The following is a 23,137-nucleotide window of genomic DNA, read 5'->3' on the forward strand; positions in this document are numbered from 1 at the left end:
TGTTGTTTTTTTTTCCCCTTCCCTTCTTCCCCAAAATAAAAGACAGTGCTTATATCATTCTGAGTGTTGGAGGCTTCCATCTCAGGGCATATGACCAATGCCAAGACTGTGCATTTATCAGAATCAGTAGAGCACCTCAGAGTGGATGCATTGGAGAGGTATCTTCTTGAGTCAGCCACCCTGGGGAACTGCAGAGCGGTGAGTCTAACCTCACCTGAGAACATGGAGCAGTTCCTCCTGGAAAAGATGTTGAAGGATGCGAGATGAGGAGGTGATCCCAGACACTCAGCACGGCTTCATGAAGAGAGCAGTTTGTGCCTGACCCACTGGGATTGGAACTAGGTGATCTGTAAGGTCCCTTCCAGTCTAAGCCATTCTGTATGACTCTATGTCCTACACAGCAGGATCTCCTTCTCTCCAGGACATACTGAGGGAGACTGAGCAGCAAAGTCAGATGGAGACGCCACATTGATTCTATTTTGTCTTTGCTGCCTGTTTCAGAAAGGAAAGAGGAATATCTGCTGTGACTCACATATGCCTGGAAAATCTGCACGAGCAAATGTGCAGCCACAAACATGGGCTTCTCTCCTAGCCAGCAACTTAACCTGGCAGGGGTCCTAGTCCCACTCCAGCAATTTTTCTGCTCATAACTATATCTGAATTGACATTTGTGCAGACATGTGGCTTCTGCTGGGAATTGTCTCTCTCAGTCCCCATGGAGCAGGATGATGAGAGGAAACCTGAAAAGTGAACCCTGCTTATGCTCTCTCACTTCCCTTTAAATGCTGCTGAAGACTTGCTGCAAAATCCACAGGAAAAAAAGTCACTATTTCAGCTTCACCAGTACTGTTACCAGTGCACAGAGATCTGTGTGTGAAAGCCAGCTGGATGAGACTGTCCTAAAACCTGGGTGGCAATGGGTACTTCAGCATCCTCCTGAAGAAAAGATGTTCACTCATGTTGGCATAAGCAAGTGACCAATGGAGAAACTGTATACTATCAAGTCATGAGGATAATGCAAACCCTATTGTTAGGGTGTATGGACAATCTGAACATGTCCATGACTGTCCCACCCATGCTGACTGGGTCAGCCTCAGGATATTGAAGAACAGGACCTTTCTGATATGATCTGAAAGTCACCTCAGTTGTGTGCTGGTCATGACTAACGTATCATTTAGGTACAGTCCCTGTGTCTCCTTCAGGCTTCTTTCCCTCTGTTCACTAAACTTCTCTTCTGATCTCAGCATCATTTCAGATACATTTTCTTGTCCTGTTTGTTTCCCCAGTTTCAAAATTAAGTTAGAAATCCCAAATTATTTGTTAGATTTCATGGGAAAAAAATTACAGGAAAATGCTTTGCAAATGGTTAAAATTCTTTCTACTTTTGCCATCCATCCTCCCTGTTCAGTGCTTCTACAGTTCAGCCTATATATTTCAAGGTACTTCCTTCTTATCTGCATATGAAAAGAAGCCAGCAGCTCTGAAGGGCTTGTATAGAAATTCCAGCAGCAGCTATCTATTAGGTTTTCACTTGCACTATTCAAATCTTTGTTCACATCTAAGGGATGAAAGCTCCATAATGAGAATGATCATGAGAGTGAATGATACTCCTGAGAGCAGGAAGAACGTTTTTGGTGGCAGGTTGGAGGGAGATGAGTGTTGAAGACCATGATGGGACCTGGACAGGCTGTCCCAGTGGCTGCCTGACACCTGTAATCTATGGCTTTCTGCATCCCTCACACACTGTCAGGGTCTGTGCCCCTTCTACTTGCACATGAAAAGTTTCAGAAGAACCACCAGACACCTCAGGAATGCTATGAAATAACACAAGAGGCTCAAGATTTTCCACACAGCTTCTTTGAAAAAGCTCCTCAATGGGGGAATGGCAGGAACTTCTGTCACTCACCAATGGAAAAGTGAGAACTGACAATGTCCTGTCATCAACTGCTGCCCCGCTGAGTCATGGAAGGATGCTTCAGCAGTGAGATATGGAGGTGTTGGGCCATATGTGTGTTTTACATGGCAGAATCGGTGTCAGGATGTTCCACAAGACACTGATGGTGCTGAAGGATGCTGAGCTGCTGGAGGACATGACTTGTTCTCTGCTCTATGTTTGGAGTGCACAAGTGCAAAGGAGACTGCTTGTCACCCCGTGGCTATCATGCCCCCAGCAAGGTATGTCGTCTGCAGCCAGCCTGGAGAAGAGAAACACCTCCTTATTAAGGCTGTGGGGTAATCAATGACCCTTCAAGAGTTTAGACTGGGGTGATGCCAAAAAGGGGTGTTACTGGTACTCTGTGGTATACATTATTAACTGTTATGCAGGATGAAGCCTTGCCATTGGCCCTTCTGGGGCAGTGTGAACTCCAGCAGGTTTCCATCAACCCTTAAAGTTTGAGGCACTCCCCAGCTACAGATATCGATATCATCCCCTCATTCTTTCAACACTAACTTTGCTGTATGGGAACTGTTGAATCACAGCCCGAACCACTGATTGATCATCTGAGGCGAGCACTGAGTCAGCCACGGGAGCACGGGTGAAGGCAATGCACCTGTGTGACCAGGAGGGGTGGAGTCTGGCTCTACCTCTCCCAGACCCCATTTAAGGGCTGACCACCACTGGGGGAGATTCTCTTTCTGGAGACTGCTCCTTTGGAATTTGCTCCTGAGAGCCTAGGACATGGGTGAGCATTTTCCTTTATTTTGATTGTCTCTTTCTATTTCTATCATGGTAATATTTCTAAATATTCTATCTGTAAAATATCTTGACTACATTACTGTCTGGTAGTATTCGTTCTGTTAACATACACTTGGCTTATCTCACTAACTGCACAAGTATCATGGTCTGTGTTTAGTGTTTGTGTGCTCTCAATCCCGGCCGCATTCTGTGTCTGTGAGATTCACAGGCAATGAATACACTGAGTAAAAAAAGCATTTCTTGCTGTAATCTTCAAGTGAGCACTTTTAAATCAATGCCTTTCAAGTGCTATGCAGAGGGGATGCACAAAGTGTCACCAAACTATTTTCTCTGTCCCAAGAACTTCTATCCACTGCTCCTCCAAAGCACGCACACTTTATCAGGCACTTTTAAAGTCTTCATTCACATGACACTTCCTAACGTGAGTCTCAGGTTATTCTCATCACCTATATTTTAACTGGCTCTATTTTTAGTTTCCTAATTCAAAATGAATATGAGGACAAGCCTTTTATAGACAGTACACTCTTAGTATCTGAGCATACCTCAAATTAATAGCAGTAACATATACTTTATAATAAAATGTGCTACATTTAAACAATAGAGACAGGGTAATGACATAAGAAAAACAGATAAGAGTAAACCTTAATAAAATGCTGAAGGTTTGCATCACCAGAGACAGATCTGTGAGCTGTGTGCTCAGATATGGCCACACATAAAGAGCAGATCTGCTCAGAAACATGACTGCAGGATGAGGGTTTCTACACTGCAGATGTGCATCTTGCTGTCTGCACTGGCATTTTTCTCACTGCAGCTGGGAGAGCAGGCCCTCAAGCTCACTCCATCTCTATGCCTTATCCACAGAACTTGATAGCAAAATTCAGTTCGACACCTAGAGCTACGGATAAGTTTTCAGCCTGATCAGTAAGCTCCTTTTTGTTCATATTATAGGCACATTTTGTCCAAGCACATCTAAAGAAAGATTCTTAACATGCCATCCTTGCTCAGAGGGGAAAGTGTAACTTGGGAAAACAAACTCAACACTTCTCTCAAGATGGAGGACAGGGTAAGCATGCGATAGCAATGTGGTATGGTTTGCATTGGCATGCACAAGTGTATTTTCCTCCACAGATCCAAGCCAATACCATTGAAATCAGTTCAAAAATACCAGTCATTAGCAGAGTGGGTTTGGAATCAGCTCTTTAGTTGAGGAACTAGGCTGTTGTCCAGAAACTGTATGTCAGCTATATGAACTCCTGGCAAAATCCCAGCTTCTCTATTCATTCACTTGATGCTATGACTATCCAGGAGTCAGAAAGAAATGCCATGAATAGATCTATTCCTGCTTGAAGGCTTCCTGCTCCACGCACCTTATTTCAACAGTGACTGTCTCATCGTTTGCCTCCAGCTGAAACACAGCTGCTAATCTAGAAAGAAAGTTGGTGAAAGAGATGCTTCTTGCTTTTCATTTGTCAGATAAAAAATTACAGATTCATCCTAACCATCAGTCTCAATAATTGTTGTAGACCTGGGTTCTGGGAGAGCACCAGCAGCAGCCTCAAGGCACTGAATGGAAGTGATGCCCTAATCTTGGAAATCCTTTAGAGAAATCACTGTGACTTCCTTTATATGAGAAAATGGGCACACACCTCTATGGTAAGTGAGTTTGGTCATCTACCTATTCTCAGGAGCACAATGGACATTGCATGAGGGATTTCTGGAACCTGAGGAATTTTAAAGCCAATACTTTCAAGAGTATGCAAGATGGAATGGGATTTCTGAAGTTCCGAGAAGAAATGGAGATGCTTTCAGAAAGGAAACATCTATCCTAGCAACGAGCAGTAGCTAGCTGATCAGTGGAAAGGGTCTTGGCCCTCCAACAAGGCTGCCTTCTGACAGAGCTGCGAGGGGCTGAGTACAAACTTTCCTTTCCAGTGTTTCTGGTCAACCCTAGACATGTAACCTTCACAACAGACCATAACTTTTGTGGCTTTTGCTGGTCTATGAAAAGAGGCAGGGGGCTTGCTTTGGAAAGTATGAGCAAGAAGAAAGAAGTCTGTCTCCATCCCTCGGCACGCAACCCACCCCAGAGTCCCCGTAAGAGCCATCCTTAGAATCACGGAAGCCCCAAATGGCTTAGGTTGGAAGGGACCTCAAGGATCATCACGTGCCAACCTCCTGAGGCAGGCAGGATTGCCTTCTACTAGATTAGGTTGGCACAGGATCCCATCTTACCTGGCCTTGAATTCCTCCAGGAACAAGGCATCCACAGCCTCTCTGGGCAGTCTGTTCCAGCTCCTCACCACTATCTCTGCTGATAAATCAACAACAACAAAAAAAACTTCCCTGACATCTAATCTGAATCTTCCTCCAGTTTAATGCTGTTCCCCTTCATCCTATCTCTATCTACTCGTGCTTTTGAGCTTCCCTCTCCTTGGGACCTCTGCAATTCTTGTAATGGAGAACAGTAGCAAATTTTGAAGCCCACAAATGTCCCCAGCACATGGAAGAGGTATGCCACAACCTGCTTCCATAACCTAAACTGAATCACAGCAACAGCACTCAGCATGTGGGAAATTGCTAAGCTCTGTGTCTCCATGAACACCCAAAAAGTAGCTCAGCAGTTAGAAATATCCTCCAGCTGAAGCAGTACCCTTCGTGTACGTGCCAGAGATAAACCACTCCTCTGGAATGGTTCTGATTTTTCAGATCTGGGCTTCATCATGAGAATTTCTTACCACTCCCTTCAATATCTTCTGTGCCAACCTATGAAAGCATGGGCCATCCACTTGGGCACACTCTATCTCTCACTAGCCCAAGGCTTCCAGCAGCCCACATTGCAATCTGGCACACTGCAAAGAAAAGAAGCAGAGTGACAGCCACACAGGTCCTGCTGGTGATCTCAGCTCTGAAAAAGTCTGGGGCAACAAAGTGATGCTGTAAGCTGTGAAATCCAATGTTCCTGCTGTCCTGTACCAGGATCTGGCCTCCAGGTAATTGTCAACAGACACTCCGAAAGAAGAAAACATTTGGTGCAAGATTCTTCCTGGTTTGTCCCCACTTAGGAATTGTGGTTCCCATTTTCATCCTGTGACTTTTAGATAGTACCACAGTGTGAAACAATCACAGCCATGGGCCCATGCACTGCCAACAGATGGAGAGTAATCTGTTCCAAAGACTTGAAAAAGTCAATAAATGAGCTTAAGTCTGTCTCTCAAAGACTGTCTGCAATTACATTTATGGCATTTGTTGTTTGAAGCTCCTACAACTGTCCACCATTTTCTACTGACTACTGAAGGGTAAAGTGAGGCTCCTGGGATCAATTTTCCTATGAGTGAGTATTAGACCTGGAAAGCAAATCTGGAAAACAAATCTAGGGCTTGTGTCTCTAAAGACACTTCTTAGATGTTGAGCCAATGTTCCTTCCACAGGCATTAAGAAGATAAACTGTATATAATATACTGGCTTTGCTGTAACAGTACCTGTTTGGCATACCCAAGCTGTTCACCTGCTGAACTCTGACTATGGGACTTGGTTGTTCTGAGGAAACAGAAGAGATCAGAATTACAGATTCTGCTGCTGAGTCCTCCGTATGCCCCAAGGTATCACAATTATTTTTTTTTCATACTTCAGTTCCGTATTTATGGTCTGTGAACACATTACAATTGATTGGTGGCTGGCTAAAGAAGCAGTGTTCCAAATCCAAACGTGATTCCTAATTTCACTTAAAAGCCCTCTGTGAAGAGATAACCAGCCTGAGGTGCTCAGTAACATCGTAGTAGAAAATCATAAGGTTATTTTATACACCAATTATTGATAATAAATACAGAAAAAGACATTCCTCAAAGAGAAGTTTGCAGCAAGCAGCTGAAGCTCCCTGTGTCAGGGCTGTGATTGCCAGCTTCTCACCTGCCTTCAGCTCAGCTTTCAAAGGTACCTGCCAAAATGTTGCAGAGAGTTGACAGTCTCCCTGTGAAAGGGCATCCAATAGGCAGGGCTTTTTTTCTTCTTCTCTCAGCTATTGCAATTTATTTTGATATACTGCTGGCACACAGCAGAAAGAAGAGAAATCCATTCTAGAGCACCACGCTATTGAAAACCATTCCTAAGCACTGAGCTGAGTGCTGGCCATGGTTGGGTCTGTAGGACAAGTGGGCAGCAAAATAATTTGCTAACCACCGGAGACTGAGTGGAGCAACAGCTTCTGTGCTTTACATTGCCATGGAAACACAAGGTATCAGCAGTGGCAGGGTGGTCTTTTCTTGTTGAAACGTGTTTTGTTTTAAATATTCACTCAGTAAGAAAGAAGAGGTGACCCAACCTGGTGAGCATCCTCCCTTCCTGCTTCAGTCCTATCTGTGTCCTCCAGGAAGCTTCATGAGACCAAGTCAGAAACACCATCAGCTGGCTGAGGGGCTGAGCAGTCATCTCTGAACAACCACTGCTGGGGCTGTGGCTTCCCCTCAGGGGGAAGTTTGGCTGTTGCTTCAGGAAATGGGCTTCCTGCAGTAGCTGGCTGCGGGTTTCTTGCCCCAGAAATCTGCATCTCCTGGCTGAGCACTGATGTATGTGCTCTATGCTCTGCTTGTGGTCATATTTCTGCTGCTTACTTAATAAGCTCTCAGATTAGCTGCCAGTCCTCCTCCTCATCACTCACAGACTGGGAGACATCAGCTTGGAGAGCCCTGTTCTAAACGCCTCTCTGCATTGTGCTTTGTTCTGTTTGTGACCAGTTGATCAGAAGTCAGAAGGGCACCAGCCCCTCACCTTACTTATTTCAAGGCACTGGCCAGAAGGTGATCCCAGGGGCTGCTCTGGGTTTGCTTCAGCACACCCCATCCCTGGCCTAAGGAGGTTGCGAGCTGCACAGCTGCTGCAGGCACTGTCATGGATTCAACGACCTCCTGCTCTCCTCCCTGCCAGATATTCAGAGGGCTATAAAATAGAGCTGTCCAGACTGCTGAGGAATGGACGGTAGCGCCTGGAGTCGGCTAAATAATTCAGAGTGGATTGAAAAGCCCTATTGCGTAATGGAATCTTTTTGCAAAGCCGCGCAGCAGTCTCCACATCCCAGTGATCCTATTTTCAAGTCAATACAATTAGGTGTCAGAATATGCAATCGTTGAAATTAATCTGGAATCAGAATGCAAGTGATCTTTAGCGCGTATGCACTGCAAGACACCATCAAAGTCATTAGATATTACCCAGGATGAACACAAAATGATTCATTGGGATGCTACAGGCTCTGGCTTTGACATCTCTCCATTGATACAATATGTGTAACAAGTGCTTAATGAGAAAAAGGACTCAACACAGCTAACCCTCAATTTTCACATAATCGATTCGTGGCGTGTTACAGATGTAGGCATGAAAAAATGACCCTTAAACTTCTTTTTGTTCCCTATTTTAATGAGCCTGCTGCACATAAGGACTACTAATGACAGGAGAGGCAGGAAATTTTACACTGTAGATGCTTCATTGCATGTCTTGTAGGGAGGGAGCATGCTGGGTTACAGCAGATATAAGCCAACACTCCTAAGGAACAAGTTGAGGGTAAAAACCTGGGATATGGGCAAGAAGCACAAGGCTGCCAGGATGGCAACTGGGAAGCAGGAAAGTGCCAGAGAGAGAGGAGTCAGAACCCTCAAACTGCTAATGACTAATTAGTTAATAAATCTCTTCCCCCAGCACACTCATCTCTGATTCATATTCAAATGCCAATGGACCAGTAAAACTACTGTTTTCTGAGCTGTTGCTTGCAAAAGGATCCTTCTGTATGCTGGGTACTCCAAAGGGAGCAGAAGTGTGTGGAAAAAGGGGACGCACACAAGCATGTGTACAAGGGGAGGATATGGTGGCAGCAAGTATAAAATCCTGATCCCATTTTGCCCCACGTTGTATTACATTTGGCACCAAAGCAAAGCTGGTAGCAAGCTGAACGCTATAAACCCTCGGAGCTGTCTGCATAAAGATTAGTTTGCATACAGATATGTCATTTACGAAATACAGAGCCTGTCACAGATATTCTTCATCTTGCAGAACAACCACGGAAGGTGGAAAGGATGTGCAAATGAGGGTACGCAGCGGATGGGTAGATCAAGACATCTCAGGAAGGAAACGATCTGATCCTCACGTTGGCACGGGAAGCTCCACGGCCTTATCATTGCCAACACACTCTTCTAAGAGTCACACTAACACCAACTTGCTGTCGTGTCTTGGGCAAACTGACGCAGCCACGAGTCACCCCCTTGGTGCTCCCCGTGCCCATCCAGCAGGAGGGCAGCACCTCACCCAGGGAGGGACCACACAGCGCAGGGAGAGCTCTGCAGCTGCGAGGGCAGAAAGGGAACGAGAAAGAGGAGCTGCCGCCCACCTCTGCTGGCTGAGACAGCAAAGCAGCTCAGGAAGATCTTGGTTGCTAAGTGTGATCTAGATCTGCATTGTCCTCTTTTGTGTTTGTAGGAGGTTCCCTTATAATAAACACAAATGTTTCTTTGTCAGAAAGAACGAGCTGCCACTTTATTCTTGAGACTTGTCTTGCAGTAAACCCGTGTGATGACCCTGATGACATCAGGCCCTCCACCTCTGGGTGGCGGCACGATGCGTTGCTGTGGGAACACAGTGGAGTCCCTGCAGGATGCTGCAGGGTGAGGATCTGGCCATGGACTGGCAGCAGATGGTTGCACGACACCGCCCTCAGCTCGTGCTAAACTGAGCCCAAGGGAAGAGCAGCCATGAGGCTCGGATCAGCTCTCCCCCCATCTTTGTCTCCTGTCACTCGCACAAACCCCACTGTTTCCAAACCCCCAAACTCACACAAGAGCTATTTTCCACTGCTCTGACACCATGGGATGTACGGTCTGTCTGTGTTTACAACAGCTCGTTCACCTGCACGTGGCCTGGAAGGAGAAGGCAGGACTACTGCAAGGACAATTCTCTCCGTTCACATATGTGACAGAATGAGGTACTAAACGTTTCAGGACAGCGAGAACAGAAGCCTCATCGGGGAAATACCACATTCAGGCTGTAAATCTTGCCCCATCTACACCAAATGCCATATGATAAAACCTAACTGTGGGTAGCTTTTATTGCTCAGTCACCAGACCCGACACCAACATCTTTTTCACGTTGCCCACACTGCAGGATGCTCCAAGGCGATGCCAGCAGCGTAGTCAGGCTTCAACACTCACATCGTGCTGGCTTGTGAAAATGTTCCATTTTCTTTGCTGCCTACTGGCACCACTGGAGAACAACTTCGGTGCAAATTTTAGAGTGATGCTCCAAGAGAAAGAAAAGATTCCTACAGGCGTAAGCTTATATGAAACCAGCAAATTCTAGGAAAAGTCTTTTTTTTTTTTGTCCCTGAAAGATGATGCTGCAGTAGAGGAGTCTGAAGTCCCATATTCCTCTGCCCTCACTGCTCCCTCACCCTCAGTGTTCAGTTCAGCTTTTCCTGCGAAAGCTTTGCTATATTTAACATTGTTGTAGCGCTACCAAGGCAAACAAAGAAGTGTTTTAGTTACGAAGAGAGTTCATCATCTGCTCTACAGAATTTCTGCTGCTGGCACAGATTGGTAAAATACAAAGAGCCCAATTCAATTCTGAAACAAATTTTAGGGTGAGAGGCTGGTAGTGAGAAAACGAAATGAGACAAAATAAAATGAGAGTACATTTTTTAGCTGAAAGCAACATTCCTGATCTGGATTGAGTTTAATGTTCTTTAAGACATATGGAGTCACGATAGTTCAGAATCCCCACGGCTGCTTGCCCCATGTCATGTTGCAGCCAGGTGAGTTTCTGTATCAGCCTGTGTGACCAAGCAGAGCCCTGCAGGACTGTGAGCATGGTCACTGTTGGGACTGCATCAACCTGGGACACCTGATATCAGCAGGATGCTCTGAGAGAGGCTCATGGAAAAGCTGTTTCTTTAATTAGATTAGCGCACAGAGGAATGGGATAGCTCCTGACTGCTCCTGCTCATGTCACAGAGCACTGAACTGTCTTAGTGACTCCCACAGCAATTAGAGCTATAGTAACTACTCCTGTGCTGGCAACTACAAGTGGGACCCAGCTGCCTTTGATGTTACAAGACCTAGCCCCCTGTGGCTCCCCTCTTGCTAGACTGGGAAAAGAAGGACCTCTTACCATCCAGGAAACACTGGCACACATTTAGAGGTACACACCTCGCAATACATGGAATTGAAGGCTACCACTTCAGAATAAAATGTCCAACTTCTAGCTATCTAAAGCTAGATGAAATTAACCCTGTTGTGTGTCTCTCCATGGAGACCTTTACGACCTTTGGATTCATTCTGAGATCACCGTGACAGACTGACACTGAAGCCCTTAACCGTGGTTTGAAGAACACACTATGCAATGATTTTATAGATTTAAATGCCAGACTGTGATGCAGTGCCCAGTGGAGTGTCATATAAGATGCATAAATCACAATCTTAAGGGAGCTCGTGGATGTCAGACGTGAATATGCTGACTTGGTATCCATGGTAGTTTGGTCTAAAAGCAAGAACACCCATCCGGGGTGGGGTAATGACAACACAGGGCACTGTTATGTGGTTCATAGTAGCTGAGGTGGAGATCCTCATTCATCCATTGGAACTGAAATAAGATGAAATCTGAGTACAAAGTAGCTCAGCTAACGCTCAGGGGCATGTCCCTTGCTGGAGCACTCATCCTTTTTTGTCTTCATGTCCAACTGTGCTGCCAGTTCAAGCAGAATACAGGGAATCTATCATGTAATATTTCCAGAAATAATCAAATCACACAGGGTGGAATCACAATGACAGAGACCCTAAGTCATTTACTGCATGCAAAGCCCCTTCCTTCACAGCACAAGTAGGCAATTAAATCAGATCACAAACGAAGACAAACCTACACATTTGCTGAAGCAAACAAGACAGTTTGCCTGCAGAATGTGTGCACACGTTCATCACTAGCACCAGTCAAGCGTGGGCATGTGAATTTACCATTAAGAAGTTAGAAATTAACACTATGCTACAGTTCAAATAAAATGTGAATTTACAGGTAGCTTAGAAGTAAATTGGAAAGACAGTCCATTACTTTTGGCATGTAAAGAGCCAAGTTAGTTGAATTTCTTCAACTAAAAGCTTTTTATTCACTTTTATCAGATAGGGTGAAAAGCATCCATCTATCTGATGGCTGTTTGGCACTGTGGTGCACACACAGTTTGGTTCCCATTGCCCATCTACCATCTTCCCAGGGATGGGAAAGGTGCTCTGCGAGGCTTCCAGCAAAGCCAGTGGGAAAGGTGTGACAAACAGTGGCCCATCCATGGAAGAGAAAGCCCCCAAACCTCCTCAGTTAAAGAAGGAAAGCAGGAAAGGAGAAGGAACTGGGAAAGGTATGTTGTACAGAAAACTGCTCAAAGATAAGTGAAGTGTCTGAGAGAAAGAGGCAGGTCTTAAGGCTCTGCCCAAGGTTACCCATGCTCTTGAGGGGGCCCATCAGAACACACCACTCAGTAGGCCATGCCTCTTGCTACCTTAGCCTAAACACACTGTTAGGTCTAATGTGATGGGACATGACTGTAAAATCTCCCTTGGGTGGAGAGGAGAAAGGGAAATGTTGTGTGAAACGCCATCCATGAGTCCTTCCTTGAACCACTTCAGTTCCCAGCCCGCCTGAAGGTTCATGGTTCATGCTCTGCTTTCCTTCCACCGGTGCAGTGCCAGGCTGGAATTGCAGGGTATTGTATTACAAGTCCCACGGGTGCTGCCTCAGCCTCAGTAAACTTTATTTAAGCACACACAGACATACACAGACAATATACATATATTTGTTTCTTCTCTGACAGTTCTACAGGACCAACACTGCTTTGGATGACACTCGTGGAGAATTTGAAAAAGTGCAGGAAATGTAAGGAAAAATAAAGGTATTTTAATAATTTGTGAGTCGTGGTCTATCCACAGAAACAACACAGGTGCATTCAACCAGGCGAGCACATGGACACATCTCCACATACAGTACATTGTGTCTATATAGGCATCTCCACATACATTGCGTCTATAGAAACGTACAGCGGTCTCAGAAGTCAGCAGGACACAGAGGCGGACTGGCACGGCACATGCTCGCACTCCCAGAGCCACAGCCCACCCCAGCGCACCCGTGTGACCCGGCCGGGGTGTGGGTGCAAACAGAAAGGTGCTCCCAACACGGTCTCACTGTACACCATAAAAACTCACCAAACAGGCAACAACGTCATAGAACAAACATTGCCCTGGGGTCCTGGTGACCAGCCACGCTGAGTCCAATCGCACAGCTTTGTGTCACCACAACTCCTGGGGTATACGGTTACTTATCTAATATAGCTACAACTGTCTCCCAACATATATCATATATACAGTACATATACACAGAACATACACAGAGCAGTATATGTATATTTTTGTGTTTTCATGTTTGTACATTATATCACAGATTATATGAGCACATAAAATATATGTTTGGGACCTAAAAAGAAATAATTATATAAAATATTTGTAATACCTCCCCCCCCCCCCCCCACCTCAACCCCCCAACAAAAAAGAAAAACAGCTCAGAAACTAAAAGAAATCCAGAAATGCCCTCTGGAACTGTTACTGCCTGCCCTGGGACAGCATGAGACTCCTTCCCTTCCCCTTTGTCAGTACAGCAGCACAATGGTGGTTTGCATCCATGCACCCAGGAAAACACAAAGAAGTATAAAGTGTTGAACTGCACAGTCAGAGTGGAGCCCGGAGGCTGGCTGTCCAACTCCACACTCTCCCACTGTCTCCCTTGCTACGATTTAAAAGGTTCTGCCAGGAGCACAGTATTTTACCTGCAGCAATATTTGCTAGACTAAAGCTACTGACTGCAGTCCAATACTGTTCTAGCACTTAGAAGCCAGCTTTTGAGTTATGTCTTTATTATTAGTAGTAGTAGTATTATTTATTTAAAAGAATCTTTTCTATTTAGCAAAAAATTGTTTCCACTGTACCCTTCGTGTGTCCTCGTCCTAACGTGACAAACCCGGAGGAGATGAAATTATGGAGATCTGGCCCTCCACTTCGATACATATCCTTTCCATAGTGACCTGGCAAGGAACAGAAAACAAAACGTTATTCAGGTGTTTATATTTGTGCAGATATATGCAATGCAGCCTCAGTGCTGCCCCCATGCAAAAGCACCAAAGCCCCACCACAGTTACTTTATGAATGGGGGACAGAAGGTACAGCAGAACACAGCTGCAGCAAGAACGGATTTCCATGTGGGCAAAGGTTTATTTTGACACTTTCCAAGGCATGAACGGAGTCCAGCAGCAGAGCCAATAGCCCAAATTTGCCCAGCAAACACCCCAAATCCTAGAGGTATCACACAAGCCCTTGGCAGCACGTGCATCTCATTGCTAAGGTTTTTTGCAGCCTAAAAGTGAAGTTGCCAGTTTCTCTCCTGCCCAGACTGGACCCAAGTGTCCATCAGCAGTATGACAGCAGACTTTGCCTTTTAGCTTTGATTTATTTGCTCTGGTCCTTGAAGAACATCCCCAGATAATTTCCCACGAGTGACAGCCTTCTGCAGAACACTTCCTAAGAGCTATCTTAGTCCATCGCAACAGAGTGGAGCCAACTATTTACAATATCCATCCAGTTAGCCATCCAGCTTTTCAAGGTTTTCATACATAAGTAACGAAAAAGGGCCTCTGCTTACCATGCACAGCTCTGAAATGAGCACATAGATAATTTTCCAGACACGCTTTATCATATCCTCCCCTTTTTGTGTTGTTAGTTTTCCTATCCCTTTTATTTCAGAAAGAGGCAAAGACAATATAGGTGCAAGGGGAGGGAAGCAAGGCAGCCTTGGGGACTGGGAATGCAGCTCCTGCCTACTAGTCTCCAGCTTCCCACCCTCCCTGCACAAGCCTGAGGTGCACACACTTGGGATGCAGCTTTGTTCCTCCAAGCCCCAGCGGCCGTGAGCCAGGCATGGCACCCGAACGGAGAGCTGAGTCAGGAGGCAACAGGGAGGGCAAAATGGGATCCCAGATCCAGGTGGAAATGCAGCCTGGAGCTGTGTTCTGGCTGGCTGTCGGTGCCTCTGACAGATGCTATAGCCCTTTCCTGTTTTTCAAACAGAGACAAAACGCTGTGTGTTCTCACATACATTCAGGCTTTTTGGGAACACTGGGAGAACTAAAACTCACTTTGAAATCTCATCAGTCTGCAATGTCTCCTTTCCCTTTTTGCCACTGACTCCCACCACAGTGCCTTCACAACTCCCAGCGATCACAGAATCATTAAAGATGGAAAAGTCTAGTAGGACTACCAAGTCTAACGCCAACCCATCCCCACCATGGCCGCTGGCCACATCCCTCAGTGCCACATCTCTGGGGATGGTGCCCTCACCACCTCCCTGTGCCAATACCTCACCTCTCTTTCTGAGAAAGAAGTTTTCCTAATATCTAACCTGAACCTCCACTGGCACAACTCAAGGCCATTAGCTCTCAATGTTGCAAGCCATTATTCCCATCACCAGCATGCACTTTTTATACGGGTGGACTGAAGGTGAGCACCTTCTCCATGTCCAACCTGCCCCAAAATATGCCCCCACTCCACACTGCCATGGAGCTAAGCAGGCTGCAAACCCCACTCCCCACCTGTGGGACTGTGCCACCCTGGGAGCACACTGAAGATCCCTGGAGGAGGCTCACATATGGTGGTGGCAGGAGATGCTGAGACTTTTGAGAAACTGTTTATTGCAATCTGCTAGAAAAAGCATCCCACTCCTTTTCCTCACGTGGCATTGCTGGTCAAGATCAGCCAAAGGCTCCCTGTAAACTTCTCAAAACACATACAAAGTGTTTCTACAGGTTTGGGAGAATTAGCAGAGGGACAGTTTCCTTCCTACACTTACAGCAATGCAAGGTGGTAGCAAAAACCCTGAAATGTGGAGGCTTCCACCCGTAAAGCCACCGAGAAGTTCCAAGGAAAACAAGAAGGACTTTCTGTTTGCAGAGGAGAGGAGCTGGGCTTCTCTCTTGCTCCCCCCTTCCCACCTCAAGCCCTGTGCAGGGTGAGGACAGCACAGTTAGCCTCTGAGTGCCTGGAAGCTCCTCCTGCTTCATGAGAGATCTGCTCTGCCCTGAGAACCTGAAAAGCTGCTTTGTGGTCACAGTGCCCAATTCTTCTCTTTGTCTGTATCGCTATTCTAAAATGGGCTGCATTTTCTCTTCCCTTTAAGCCGATTTTTGCTCAGACATCGCCAACTTCTATGCTTCAGGGCCAGCTACGCAGGCAACGGACACTTCATCGGTGCCATCACTTTGCAGTTTTAAATGAGGATAAAAGAAACACACAAATATGTGCCATTACCTCCAGCTGAAGCCACGGCTGTCTTTTACATATCCCTTTGGAGGATTTGCTTAAGTCAGAGATCAAGAAGGGGAAGTATATTAAAAAAAAAAGCAAACATTGACTGGGAGATTGAAGATCATTCATCAGCCACTTGCTCTCTGAACCTTGCTCTGCCCCCTTCTTGCACTACATAACAGTTAAATTAAAAGATTCCTGTGATAACATCCCATTAGCATTTGAACAAGAGTCGTGTTTTCCCATGGGAAACCTGAATTTGTAGACTTCAAGCAGCACGAGTTTATCCTTTTTATGGGCACATTACAGGATGCTCCGTTTGTTTTACAAGGTTCTTTCTTTCTGCTCACTTTTGATCATTCCTCCTGCCCCCGCCATGGCCAAGTGCTGGTACCAAGCTTGGTAGGAGTGCCTTGGGGGCTGCTGGGGTTGTGCCTAACCAGAAAGCATCCCTGCTGCTCACTGGGGCTGCCTGCCTCCCCATTACTGATCCCACCTCAGGGTCAGGACCAACCTGGGGGCTCAGCATGAGCTGAGCTGGGCTGAACTGCTGATGAGTGTCCCATGGGCCAAAAAGAAGGCCAGCTAAGGCACTGTCTTTCCCTCTGCCCTACGGTAGAAAGCTGATGGCTCGATTCCTTGAAAAACAGGCGCAAACTGATCTACTGTCAATTCATTTCAGACACCTGAGATATTTTTGATATTGATCAACACCCAGCTGAGCAAACTGCCATTCCAAGACACAAAGGTTCTCACTTTGAAGCCCCACAAGGCTTCTTCCCAGGCCCTTTCTTTCCTCCTTATGCAAGAGTGCATCATGGCATAGTTCTCTTTTGCAGGCAATGTCCCTGGGACAGGATGTGCCATGGGCTGCAGCTGCTGGGGAGCTGAAACACAGTGCTAGCAGCCACTGAAGGTCACAGGCAGCACTGTCTGCGCAGCCATAGGGATGGGCAGTGGGGTGTCACCTCCTCACGGCTCAGCCCCATGCACTGAAGGGAGCTCCTCTGTCCCTTGAACAGGCCCAGGTAGGAGCTGGATTTGATTCTGATGGATCCTAACAGCACGTCCTACTTCCATAGCCACACAACCACCCAACAACCCAATCTCATGGCATGGAGCATGCTACCTTTTAATACAGTATTTCTTGAGCAATTTTGCATCTGCAATGAAAATGCTGCTTCAGAGGAACATGTCTGAGTGCCTGGAAGAGGCTTTTCTTGCTCTGCCCCTCTCGGCTCTTGCTCACATTCATATCAGTGTGCTTTAATGCATGTAAACTCTCAGACACACAGGGGCTCGCAGGCTTTTCCATTAAAAGAAATGACCTGGAGTCCAGCAAGGCAATGCGTTATAAAGCAAATGAGGACTTACACAACTTCAAATTTCTGAAAGAAATTGAAACAAGGAGAAAACACGATTTTTTTTCCTCCTCTCCTTTGCTTATAGCACATAGCAGAGGCAGAGAGCAGGTGAGTGTTCTGCCTGCTGCACAACAAAGACATACTCTTTAGGGCATACAGCCGAAAGAAGGAACATTTCATTACAACTGCACACTGCATAACACACATATGGAACAAACTCAGCCACAAACAGCAATTACAGGCCCAGCTCCGATTTAACAGAGTTATTAGAGCTGAACTAAAATGCTGCTATCCACCTTTCAGAAATGGTATTACAGATTACATCACCCACAGAAGGGCACACAGGAACCACTGCGGACGGCCGTCTGGATGACACACACCGCGATGCTGAGCTCACCCCCATCCCAAAGTTTCCTTGGAAATGAACTACACAGACAGCAGTCCCAGAACCTCAACACGAAGGATGTGAACGGCCAAAATGACTACAAAGTGCCTGCTGAGGACCCAGCATTGGATGGGTCCTTCAAGATCGTGTAGTGCCTAGCCCTGGCCATGGGCTGGCTGCCCCCACCAGCTCAGGCTGCCAAGGACCCACCATGGCCTTGGGCACCTCCAGAGTTCCTAAGCCCCTGTCTCACCCTCTGGCTCTCCACCACATGTGGCTGCTGGCCACAACCACCTATATGATGTTTTAAGTACAGCCTAGGATCACTCCCAAGCCAAGAAGGGAGAACTTCAGGTTCAGAATAGAACAAGAGGATTGTTCGACTTGGAAATTGGAAGATCTTTATTCTTCTTTTTCATTTTTTTTTCAGATCAACTTCTGGTTTATCAGCTTTCAGAGTTCATTTGCATCGCATCTTCCAGCCCGCTTTGCAACCACAAATGGTGGAAGCTTCCTATTCATGACAGTACTGGAGCTCTCAAGTGAAATTATTAGCCAAGAACTGGGATTTTTGGAAAACGACGCAGACTGAAATGACTGAAAGACTTCCCCCACCACTGGGGAAATCGGGAACAGCACCTGGCACATGAGTCTGTGTCAGTCCCAGCCAATAGATGTGCCCCAGATAATGCCCATTTGCACAGCAAGCCAGGCCAAATCCAGCACAGTGAGCTGCACAAAGTCCTGGTCGTGATCATGTATTTTTCTGGCAGTGTAAAGATGAAGAAAGCAAAGTTAATAGCTGTGCTAGATTTCCTGATTAGAGATCGAGGTAATATCTCCTTCTGTTAATTGTTTTTTCTACTAACAACAGCAGCTGTCCTTGGTTTTGCAGCCTCCCTAGAAGCCAGAATGAGCCACACAAGGTCTCAGAAAATATCAGCTTTCGCTATTCTGTTAACTTAAAAAATGAGTATCTGTGAAAGGAGTGCAGCGCTGGAGGGTCTTACCAGCAACAACCACTGGAGGTGACACAAATACAGCGATGAGCTCATATTCAGCTGAAATATCCAAAGAAAAACACCTTCAAAGAGAGAAGATTGCACTGATAGAAGAACAAAACTCAGCACCTCACCAAGGCTACGTATGCGCACGCTGCTTCGTGGAATAGCTGGCTGCAGCTCCTGGTTTGTGCAGGAGGCAGTGATGTTCCCCCTGGTCTGCTTCCCATCAGCACAGAGCTGCACGTGGGCACGTCGTGGGGTGTGCCCTGCTGCTCCACAAAGAGCAAGTGTCCAACCCCTAGCACCCAGCAGGGACCGTGCTTCCATCAGCAAAGAGATGTGATCCAACAGATGGGACGGGCCCTCCAGGGACTCACCCAAATCACAAGAAAACCCAACAGGCTGATACCTCCATAGGAAACAACTCTGGGTGCAGTCCTTGCCCAGTGAGTGCCCCTGCCAAAGACGTAAGCAATCCAACATGATGGGTGCCACATGCCAAGGGATCCTGTCACAAATTAGTGACGAAGCAGCCCTTCATCTGTCTCTGCATCCTTTACCACACCCTATAATTGCACAGGATGCAGAGGCAGCTCACATTTTAGGTGACTCAGAAGGGGGAGAAAACATTATATTTTCCTGTTTTTTTCATATTTCTTTTCTGTTTAGTATTTTGTGTTTTGCTTTTTAAACGAGGCCATGAATCAGTTCACATCTTCCCAGCACACACACAGTCATGCTTAGCACATAACACCCTCTCAAGAAAGCAGAGCTTGAGGACTGCTTTATCAGCCTGCTGCACTCCCCAGAAAGGAAGCAAGGTTGATCTCAACTGTTCTACACTGAGACCTGATTAAACGCTGCAGGTTGGCACAGCAATGTGTGCATGCCTTTATCTGGTTAAGTGGTCAGCCTGCTCTCCCAGCTCTCAGAAGCAGTACCTTTAATTTCCCTCCAGCTACACAGCACCGGGGGCTTTGCCTCTTCCTTGAGGGTGAGCATCTAAATGCCTATGTCTCTTCTGAACCCAGGAGGGTCCATCCAGTCCAGGCTTCTTCTCCAGATCCCTGCATGCTGAATGAACTGTGAGCAGGGGAATCTAGAGATGTCCAGAAGTACCAATAGCTCCAAATCCCAGTCCCACCTGAGAATCACACTCATTAAGAGACTTCTAAGATCACAAACTCCAACCCAGCCCATCCTCACCATACCCACTAAGCATTTCCTCAAGAGCCACATCTCCTCATCCTTGAACATTTCCTGGGACAGTGACTCCACCACCTCCCTGGGCAGCCTGTGCCAATGCATCACCACTCTTTCTGAGAATAAATTGTTTGTAATATCCAACCTGAACCTCTCCCAGAACAACTTGAGGCCAGCACCTCCCATCCTATCACTGTTACCCAGAAGCAGAGGCCAACCCCCACCTCTCCACAGCTTCTCTGTCAGGGAACTGGAGGGAGCCATAACATTTCCTCTGAGCCTTCTCTTCTCCAGACTGAGCCATCCCAGTTCCCTCAGCTGCTGCTCATAAGACCTGTGTTCTGGACCCCTCAGCCCCATTGCCCTTCTCTGGACACTCTCCAGGGTCTCCGTGTCTTTTCTATAGTGAGGAGCTCAAAACTGAACACAGCACTCATCTGTTGGGAGATGTCTGGCTTCAGCAGTTCTCTCTGCTTCCACCTACTTCACAGCATGAAAAAAGAAAACAAACAACCAAAAACACAGAAATAAAAGAAAAATACAGAACACCCCTTGAAGAAAATCCCCAGGGCACAGCTGCCAGGTATGACAGAACAGAAGGTGGTCAACACATCACCCAAGTAGCCATCAGCCCCATGGCTACACTCCAGGAAGCCATGCTGGCCGCAGCTGTGCCAGGGGTCACAGGGGTCTGCCCTTCTGTGCCCAAGAGGATGGGCTCTGGGCAGCCTGACCTGTGGGAGGCACCAGCCCACGGCAGGGGCTGTACTGGATGCCTTCCAACACAAACTGTTCTGTGGTTCTATGAGTACGAAGTTTTATATATCCGTTTTACGGGCATTATAAATGAGCCTTTCTGTATTAATTTGAGCTAGTATTGTTGTAACTGCTGTGCTTTGATTAGAGTGCTAAGACACTAATTAACTAACCATACAAATTCAGCTCCACACACAAGGTGATCTCCTGTGGGCTGTGCAGGATTTTGTGTGTAACACTGCATCCATGCAGCACGGGCATAAATCTGTTTTCTTTCTCCCAGCACTAATTCCCAGATGAGCGTAGAAGAAATTCAAAAGTTTCCAGACAGAGAAAATGCCAGCTTAGACACACATAAAGCCTTCTGGATGACACGTTTACAGAAACCACCCTAATTAATTATCTCATAAATATCTCGGCTGCTTTCCCCATTCCAGTGTTAAATTCCACATTTCATGAGCTGTTCCCAGCTGTGGTGAGCAGAAGGATCTGCCCCATAGCCTCAGCCCCACACAGTGTCCTGCTGCTGTCACACCACCATGCTTTGGTGTTTGCTCAAACCTTCCTGCTTGCTTCCACTGCCCGTAGTTGCTAAACCACTGCAGGCAATGCAGCCCAGTGTACAAACCATCATTCCTACGTGCCAGCTGGGCTTCTCACTTGCAATCAGATCCACAAGCTTCTCCTGCTGAGATAAGTTGCATACTTCTCTCCATGTGGGATTGGGTGTGCCCTGCCCTGTTGGACAAAGCTAGGGGCACCTCAGGTGAGCTGCATGCTGGGGTTACTCGTGAATCAGCTGTTCTTGCTGTGTTATGAGAAAGGACTGAACCTCTGCTTCCCAAAGACAACACACACACACACATTCACGTGGGGATTAGAAGTAACAGAGGACTGATGGCAGCACCTGTACTGAGCTGAAAGATGAGGTGATGTATGGGAGCATCCTGTTCAGAGTCCTGGTCCAGCCTGTAGCCACTGAATCATAGAATCACAAGGTTGGAAAGGACCTACAAGATCATCTAGTCCAACCATCCACCCATTCCCATTGCTACCACAAGCTACTAAACCATATCTCACAGCTCCTCATCCAGATGCCTCTTGAACACTACCAGGGACAGTGACCCCACCATCTCCCTGTGCAGGCCATCCCAGTGCCTGAGCACTCCCTGAGAGAAAAAGTTTTTCCTTTAGTCCAAACTACACCTCCTCTGGTGCAACTTGTGGTCATTTCCTTGGGTTCTGTTTGTTGCCCCACCAGTTCTGTTGCCCTTCTCTGGACATGTTCCAGGGCCTCAATGTCTTTCTCGTGGTGAGGGACCCAAAACTGAACACAGAACTCGAGGTGCATCCTCACCAGTGCTGAGTGTAGCTCCTGTGCTATTAGGATGCAATCTATATAACATGCTTTTCACGTTCCTTCTCTAAAGGCTTCTGGTCAGCATGCAGTGGCCAGTGTACAAACATGACAAACTCGATTCACCCTACAAGAAGGGTGGTTTTACCCATTTCCACCCAAAGGTATCAGTGGGCACCTCCACTCCCACGGGAACACATGCACAGCCCCATCAGCTCGCTGCCTGCCTTACAACCCCTCACCCCAAACCACACTCCCACTGCCTTCCTAGGGCAACAGCAGCAATTACTGACACAGAAGAGTAACCTGGGGAAAGTGTTGAGTGCTTTTCCAATTCTCTCTAATCTGCCTTCTGAAGGGGAAGCGGCAGGGAAGAGTTATGGCTCTGCTACAACAGGAGCTCAGAAATTATGTCGAGAATCTGTGCGCTGCTGAAACACACTTCTGCAAAGCAGAATTACCAAATTATGTTGGAAAAGGGAAGTCTCCGAAGGGTAAAAGAGGTGATGTGATCTCTAATTCAACAACATTTCCTAGTCTTGCTCTCGGATTGTGTTTTGTGTGGACTTTTGCAGCTGTGGCCCTTAATTTCCAAGTAATGCTATCCCTTGAGATAGCTGGTGAAACTGGCGTGCGCCCATGCGACTGCATTACCTTAAGCCAACCATTTTGATAAGAAGATAATCATTTCAGAAATGCTTGAAATGACAGCATTTACAATCATCGCTTTGAATTGGAAAGCTACAAAACTCCAGAAACAGTCCTCGGTTGCACTGGGCCAGTGAGGTTGTGTCTGAGCAGAGTTTCTGCAAACACACAGTGCACACACGCTGACCCTTCAGCCTGATGTTTCTGCAATGACTTTCAGGGGAAAGCAACAGTAATGACTACTGGGTAGAGCAGTTAGTGGCAGTGCAGCTACTGCTGCCTCAGGGCTCTGAGAAGCTGAGTCCTTAAACCACATCATCTCAGGAAACCTACATCATGGGATGAATGGAGAGGAAATACC

At 46.6% G+C, this 23,137-nt stretch overlaps 1 protein-coding gene and 1 long non-coding RNA gene across 2 annotated transcripts in view; one reads left to right on the plus strand and one right to left on the minus strand.

The window, feature by feature from the left end:
- The window catches only part of SHISA6 (shisa family member 6), a 215,597-nt gene that overhangs the window by 155,241 nt on the left and 37,219 nt on the right, over positions 1-23,137 (minus strand). Inside the window, exon 3 of the mRNA XM_065735121.1 lies at positions 13,692-13,787. Coding sequence (XP_065591193.1) covers positions 13,692-13,787 — 96 coding nt within the window. The remainder of the gene's footprint in view (positions 1-13,691; positions 13,788-23,137) is intronic.
- LOC136047831 (uncharacterized) lies at positions 3,707-12,595 on the plus strand. The gene is made up of 3 exons (XR_010622135.1): positions 3,707-3,761; positions 4,222-4,351; positions 12,528-12,595. It is a non-coding gene; the product is annotated as an uncharacterized LOC136047831 (long non-coding RNA).

Source organism: Cyrtonyx montezumae, unplaced genomic scaffold (genome assembly GCF_038088225.1).
Source record: "Cyrtonyx montezumae isolate F1298 unplaced genomic scaffold, pur_monq_1.0 scaffold_19, whole genome shotgun sequence".
Lineage (NCBI taxonomy): Eukaryota > Metazoa > Chordata > Aves > Galliformes > Odontophoridae > Cyrtonyx > Cyrtonyx montezumae.